Below are 7,499 nucleotides of genomic sequence, written 5' to 3'. Positions count from 1 at the left end.
TTGACCCCAATGTAGTGAAGGTTACATAGATCAGAAGTGTATATGTAACTTATGCGGAATGTCTGATGATCGATATGTGATATATTGTTTTTTTTCTTTAAACGAGAAAATAGGGGTGATGATGGTTTGTAGTTGCCCCCATTTCCATTGTAGATCTTAATTTTGTGTATGTAAATATGTATGCATGTCTATGTTATTTGAAAGATTTTTTTAATAAAAAACACATATTTACATAGTTTTACATGTGAAGAATATTAATTATGTATTTAATTTTGTATTATACTTATAGTATATTCAGTTGGGAACTTGGGATATATTGCAAAGCACGGACATGATGCTAGTATTTCCATAAAAATGTAATTGATTTGGTGAGAAATCAAAGGGCAATTTTTTAAAAAAAATTAAATTTGTATGGACTTTTTTCATTACTCCATTCCAGAAAAAACGAATTCCTAGCTACGAAGGGGTAGGTAGGGTTGGTCTTTTTTTTAGACGGAGGGGTAGGTAGTTATAAGCCTCTCGCCGTCTAATTAATTATTGGCTTGTCAACCAAAATTAAAATTTGGAGTTTTTTTCATAGAGTTTTTTCATCATATTCTATTTTATAGTTTTCCGCTAACAATATAAATATTAAAGTTTTACATATAAATTTCTTTTGGTTGTTTTGTTTATTTTTATAAGGTTTATCAGCTCAAATAATCAAAGGTTAATTAAGTACTCCCTCCGGTTCCATATAAATTGACGATTTTAGACAAAGTTGAGGTCAAACTTTTATAATTTTGACCATCAATAACTTTAAAAATATTTAGTTTAAAGGGACTAGAACAACATATATAGATTTTTCTTTCAAAGCACTATAATAAAAGTAAACATACATATATTTATTATATGTATTATAATAAAAATAATGTCAAAGATATATTTTGTAGACCGTGTCATTGTTCAAAACGTCAATTAAAATGAAACTGGAGTGAGTAATAAACACTACCCACATTCCTTGGTAGTTGATGTAGATTTTCTGCTTTAAATGTCATTTTAGGACGCTGTAGAACGACAGTTAAGTCGTCGTGTGTTGAAATAACACGTACTTTCACATCTCATTGTGCTCTTAATAGTTTTTGGTCAAATAATGATCAAAAGTATGTCTAGAACGACAAATCTCGACAACAACATCGACAAATTAATTAATAAAAAAACAACAAATTTAATGTAAAAACACCGATGCTCCCTGGTCAAAAAGGGACCTGGTATGCACACACTATAAGTACAAAATAAAGGTCAGTACGTACTAGCTTACTTGGTTTGTTTTCTAGTGCCAAAGAGGGAAATATAAAAAGCAGAGAGAGTATAGATCCAATGGTGTGGGGGCACGCAAAGACAAAATCATGCATGATCTGTTTAGTGCCGAGCAAAAGGCACAGTTTAATCCAAAACTGATGCTAATTAACTATATATGCTTTCATGCACTAACTGTTACATCCTCTGATTCTGAAAGAGATGGGTGGAAGATTGCAAAGATCAGGGGGAGAAGATCCACATAAATGTGTTCCAAACACATGTCACATATATATGTACTTAATTACTTGTGTCCCATCCTTAATGACTAGTTACATTATAGTACATATACTGACAGAAGCATATATAACAGTTGATCCAATTTTAATATCTGTTTATAGGAATCCTTTACGCCAGACCTAAGAACTTCTTTGGATTAAGGCATTTCAACAAAATTATTTTATGTGTAAAAAGAATTGGAAAGACTATGTAATGATCCAAAAAACGGTGCAATGTCCGGTACTGCTTCACGTACTATGGGCCTGTTCAGCAGGCCGACTGCGACGGTTGCGACTGCGCACAGTGAGTGTGGCGCTGTTCGTGCCGGCTGCGGCAGCCTCGGCAGCCAAACAAGCCCTATGAGTAAATTATATCTAGATATGTGTTAGTTACTCTATTTGCACCTACTATCATGATAACTATTGAAGTTTCGAAACCGTACCTTCTCATAATTTTTTTACATTTTTTTTTTGCAACAACCAGTATTTTACATAGCGATTCTAATTATCCATCTAATTTATTTTATAACGTTATAAAATTTATAAAAATTTATATGCTATATAATTAGCTAGTAATACATATATGTAGCCCTATATATACTAACCATGTTGTCGAAAGGATATTATATGAGCACACACTACTCAATTAAAACCAAAAGAGAGCCCCTCTCATCTTTTGGCAAATTAAAGGAGGGGTTGAAGGCATGGAGTTGGGGTCGGCCTTGGTGGCTTTTTCCCGGCCAGGATAGAGAATATCACCCTTGGGCTTTGTAGCAGAAGACTCCTAGCTAGCTAGCTAGCTAGCTAGAGAGAGAAACAAAGAAAGAGAAAGTTTGTGTCACACACAGACAAAAAAAAAGGAAGAAGCAGCAAAGCCATCACCCCAAGCAAAAGAGGAGAGAGTGAGAGAGAAACCCATCTAGAGAGAGAGAGAGACTAAAGAGCATATGAGCACAAGCTAGAGCTACAAGTGTGATCAAGCCATAGATAGAGAGAGAGAGAGAGGAAGAGCGAGCGAACCCTATTCCTTGTTCTTGAATCTGTCGTCTCCAATCGGGCAGGATCAAGGATCGACGAGGTAGAGAGAGTTATTATTATTATAGAGAGAGAGAATTAATTCGAGAGAGATCTAGAGAGAGAAGAAGAAGAGAGGAGATCATAGAAGAATGTTCCCTGGCTCGAAGAAGGGCGGCGGCGGCGGCGCCGCGGTGAGCTCGGGTGACGGCGGCGGCGGCAGGGCGGCGGCGGCGATGTGCGTGCAGGGCGACTCCGGCCTGGTCCTCACCACCGACCCCAAGCCGCGGCTCCGGTGGACGGTGGAGCTCCACGAGCGCTTCGTCGACGCCGTCACCCAGCTCGGCGGCCCCGACAGTACGCATCATCAATCTCTCAATCAATTCTCTCCAAAAAAATCGAAACAAGAATTAATCTCTTCTTTCTTACGATGAATTGATGATCGTCTTGTCGTCGCAGAGGCGACGCCCAAGACGATCATGAGGGTGATGGGAGTGAAGGGCCTCACCCTCTACCACCTCAAGAGCCATCTCCAGGTAACCTAGCTAGCTAACCACACCTTAGCTAGCTAGGGTTTTCTCCTAGCTTAGCTTGTTCCTCGATCTCTTTCTATCTATATGATTCTATATTCTTATGTTGGATGATTAACTAAATCTGTTTTTGGTTTCCTGAATATATCATGAACAGAAATTCAGGTTAGGGAAGCAACCGCACAAGGAGTTCAGCGAGCACTCAGTTAAGGAAGGTAATCAAGATCTTCTAGCATGCAGTGTGATTGATTTCAGTTTTGAATTTGAAGTTATAACTTAATTTCCACCACCAGTGCAACTGATAGTCTGAGGCGACTGATTTGTTCTTGAAATTTTCCACAGCCGCGGCAATGGAGATGCAAAGAAACGCAGCATCTTCTTCAGGCATAATGGGCAGAAGCATGAACCATGAGTAAGTTCTTTTCACAGATCACCTACACTAGTACACTAGTAACAGTACACTAGTACTGTAGAATTAATCCGGTTTAAGATTTTAATTTCTTTCTTAGTCCTTGTTCAGTTACTCTTTTTTTTTGTTCTTTCCTAACTCCATTTTTGTGTTTGCTTGTGTGTGAAATTCTCTCTCTCAGCCGCAACGTGAACGATGCCATCAGAATGCAGATGGAGGTGCAAAGAAGGCTACATGAGCAACTAGAGGTAATTAACAAAATAAAAGCGTTGCATCCACATGCATATGCATTCAAATTAAATTGCACCAACAAATTCACATGAAGTTTCATCAAGTTTCTCCTTTCAAATAAAGCACCAGGGAAGTTTACCTATCCACTTTTCTGCCCTTCATTCCCATGCTGCCATGCATACATACAGCCAGCTTAGCTTCTCATCATGCATACATCAACAACTTAAATTACATACCTCAACATTCTCATGAACCTTTACTTATACTACTTAATTATTACCATAACTACAAGATTAGTTAATTAGGCTAATAATTATGCCCTAATTAGCAAAGCTCATCATCATGCATATATATGGACAATTTGAATTGTCCAACAAATTAAAATTGGGCATGAATTCTAATTGGTGACATGCAGGTGCAGAAGCATCTGCAGATGAGGATCGAAGCGCAGGGGAAGTACATGCAGTCCATCCTGGAGAAAGCCTATCAGACGCTCGCCGCCGGCGATGTCGCGGCGGCGGTGGCGTGCGGCCCGGCGGGGTACAAATCCCTAGGCAACCACCAGGCGGCGGTGCTCGACGTGTGCTCCATGGGCTTCCCTTCCCTGCAAGACCTCCACATGTACGGCGGCGCCGGCGGCGGCCACCTCGACCTGCAGCAGCAGCAGCCGCCGGCGTCGACGATGGAGAGCTTCTTCGCCTGCGGCGACGGCGGCGGCTCGCTGGGGAAGACGGCGGCGAAGACGAGGCATTACGGCGGCGCCGGGAAGAGCCCGATGATGTGGGGCGTCGACGACGACGACGACGACGACGACCCGGCCGGGAAGTGCGGCGGCGGCGGCCATCATCAGCTGCAGATGGCGCCGCCGCCGATGATGGACGGCGGCATCGACGTCATGGACTCCCTCGCCGCCGACGTCTACGAGACGAAGCCGATCATGTCCGGCGACTCGACGGGGAGCAAGGGCGGCGGCTACGACGTCGCGGCGGCGGCGTCGAAGCTGGAGAGGCCGTCGCCGCGGCGGCCGCCGCAGCTGGGGAGCCCGTCGGTGATGGCCGGAGCTCAGACGAGGAACCTATCCTACGGGTAATCACAATTAGTTAATTAATTAATGAGTTAATTAACTAATTAAACCAGTTAATCACAGCAGAGGAAATTAATTAAATTGGCTCGTGCTCGATCGATCGAACTGTGGCTAAATAAGTTTTACAGCTCGAGTTCATGCATGGATTAATGGATATATAATTGGTAGCAACAGGGGGTAAATTATTATTAATGCGGCATTAATCAGGATGATCTTGTGGTATTGTGGTGCATCGATCATATATATGCTTGATGATGATGCCCAAATGCTAATTAAGATTATCTATTTTGAGGATGCATGTAATATGTTCTGTGTAATTGTGTGTTGTGTTAATTATCAAGATCATGGGTGTAAATGTGTAACTTATATTTGGCATTCTTGCATGCTAAAGAAACAAGCTTTCATTGATATATCTGAGGCTGCATGCGCGTATGTCGGTCGATCAAAAAACACAATGTTAATGGAACTTAAATTCCAGGTTGATACGTGTATTTAATTTACTGATTATGGAAATATGTTGAGATTTATTTCTGAAATATGAAAAACTAAATGCACCTAGTCGTCTATAGACTATAGCTTCGGCTCAAGGTTCATTCATGCGATCATATGATCGAATATATATATGCACATATATGTATGTGTTCATCAAATAAATTAACCATTTATGCATAGTTCACTAGCTAGATGTGTGTATATACATTGATGATTGATCAATATTTGTTCTAGCTCTGTAAAACGTTGCCGCATCAATTAATCTGCAATATATATATAATATGCCACAAGATGGATATATACATTTTCCAAGATAACTATATTAATTAATGAGCACACACATATGGCATCCATCTCTCAATTAATAAGCTGTATTACTAATAAATATAATACAGAAAATTTGTGCTACATATATATCCTCCCATATATGGAATTTTGATATCAATACGAGCTGCGATCGATCGATTAATACGACCATATGTAAAATATAGGTAAATATATATCAGTGGTCCAAGTTAATTATTATATAATATAATATAATAAGTTTTACAGTAGATTAATATTCCCAGATAAAACAATATGTACATTTCTGAATGGGAGCTGGAGTACATACTCCCTCCATATATATCTGATATAAAGTACAAAGCCTTCACTATAGTACATATATACTCCCTCCATATATCTCGTCAACCTGCAGAAAATATATATGAATCATCAAAGTAGTCCTGCAAAGCAAAAGCAAAACGAATCTGCCTTATTAATTCTGTATAATTATATGTGTGTGATTAATTATATACTACACATATGGAATCAAGGAAAAAATATATATTACTTCTAGCAAGATAAGTACACACTATAGTACTCCTATCTAGCTGGCTTAGCTTAAGCCAAATTAAGAACGAGCTTATATGCATAATGCATGCATGCATGCATGAAATTAAGCATTATCAAAATGTAATTTTGCAATCAAGCCCCCTCATGTGTGGCCGTGTGGGCCTAATCGAAATGATGATGATTCTACAGCCATGTAAAGAGGAAAAGAAGAAAGACAAGGGAGGAAAAAGGAAAATCAAAGCAAGAGTGTATTCGTACTACACGCAAAACGATTCGTATTTCGAATTCGGTTCATGACAACAGCATAATTGAAATGGGAACTTTGAAAACTTGCTAGCTAGATCTGTCCCTGCAGCTTAGGATTATCCGTCCCATAATATAAGGGATTTTAGGTGAATATGACACATCCTAGTACAATTAATCTAGACAGATCGTCTTATATTATGGGACAGAGGGAGTAGTAAGACCCTGTTTAGATGGGACTAAAACTTTTAAGTCTCTATCACATCGGATGTTTAGACACTAATTATAAATATTAAACGTAGACTATTAATAAAACCCATCCATAATTTTGGACTAATTCGTGAGACAAATCTATTGAGCCTAATTAATCCATGATTAGCCTATATGATGCTACAGTAAACATTCTCTAATTATGGATTAATTAGGCTTAAAATATATATCTCGCAAATTAGTTTTCATTTATATAATTAGTTTTGTAAGTAGTCTATATTTAATACTCCAAATTAGTGTCTAAATACAGAGACTAAATTTAAGTCCCTGGATCTAAACACCACCTAAATTTCACCTACGGCAGTTATTATGATTGGAGTTAACAAAACCATAAGGGTTTTGGCACGTGACAACCCCAGGTATTATGGCTATAATGTTCTACAAAACGATCATTGACTTTGATATATGCTACGTGCATATTTTTTTATTTCTATACAATCATATATCTTAAATTCATGAGTTCTTTATCCATCGTATAAGTGTTACGTCGATGTAAGTACAGCTTTTTAAATTTTGGTACATGAATATGTCAAATCGATAATGGCGTGGTTTTATGAAACATTATAATCATAATATCTAGATTAATGTATCATCTACCATAATCCCTGTGTTTTTTGCGACTTAGACCATAATAGGTGGGGTTTCATAAAATTTACTTTTAGTTTTAAATTAATCTTAAGAAGCATATATATATATATATATATATATATATATATATATATATATATATATATATATATATATATATATATATATATATATATATATATATGCGCCTAGATTCTCAGGGTACAAAATTCACATAGTTAAATTAGGGCACATGGCACAAATGATTTTGG

The 7,499-nt window shown here is 38.2% G+C and overlaps 1 protein-coding gene across 2 annotated transcripts; it reads left to right on the top strand.

The window, feature by feature from the left end:
• Window positions 1-2,408: 2,408 nt before the first annotated feature.
• LOC4328460 (myb family transcription factor IPN2) lies at window positions 2,409-5,231 on the top strand. Of its 2 annotated transcripts, none has more exons than XM_015768527.3 (6): window positions 2,409-2,924; window positions 3,027-3,103; window positions 3,255-3,312; window positions 3,440-3,509; window positions 3,688-3,754; window positions 4,153-5,231. In XM_015768527.3, exons 1-6 carry the CDS (start codon window positions 2,720-2,722, stop codon window positions 4,825-4,827), a joined length of 1,152 nt encoding a protein of 383 aa, XP_015624013.1. In that variant the 5' UTR covers window positions 2,409-2,719; the 3' UTR covers window positions 4,828-5,231. The 2 variants fall into 2 exon arrangements, with proteins under 2 accessions (XP_015624013.1, XP_015624014.1); XM_015768528.3 differs by having other exon boundaries at window positions 2,532-2,924; window positions 4,159-5,231.
• Window positions 5,232-7,499: the final 2,268 nt, after the last annotated feature.

The sequence above is a fragment of the Oryza sativa genome, chromosome 2 (genome assembly GCF_034140825.1).
Source record: "Oryza sativa Japonica Group chromosome 2, ASM3414082v1".
NCBI lineage: Eukaryota > Viridiplantae > Streptophyta > Magnoliopsida > Poales > Poaceae > Oryza > Oryza sativa.
This window is presented reverse-complemented; position numbering and strand designations above follow the sequence as displayed.

Bases quoted from the DNA above. Each gene is read 5' to 3' on its own strand.
- LOC4328460 (XM_015768527.3), top strand. From the start codon at position 2,720: ATGTTCCCTGGCTCGAAGAAGGGCGGCGGCGGCGGCGCCGCGGTGAGC. The intron at 2,925-3,026 runs GTACGCATCATC...TTGTCGTCGCAG, and splicing joins CCAGCTCGGCGGCCCCGACA to AGGCGACGCCCAAGACGATC. The intron at 3,755-4,152 runs GTAATTAACAAA...GGTGACATGCAG, and splicing joins GGCTACATGAGCAACTAGAG to GTGCAGAAGCATCTGCAGAT.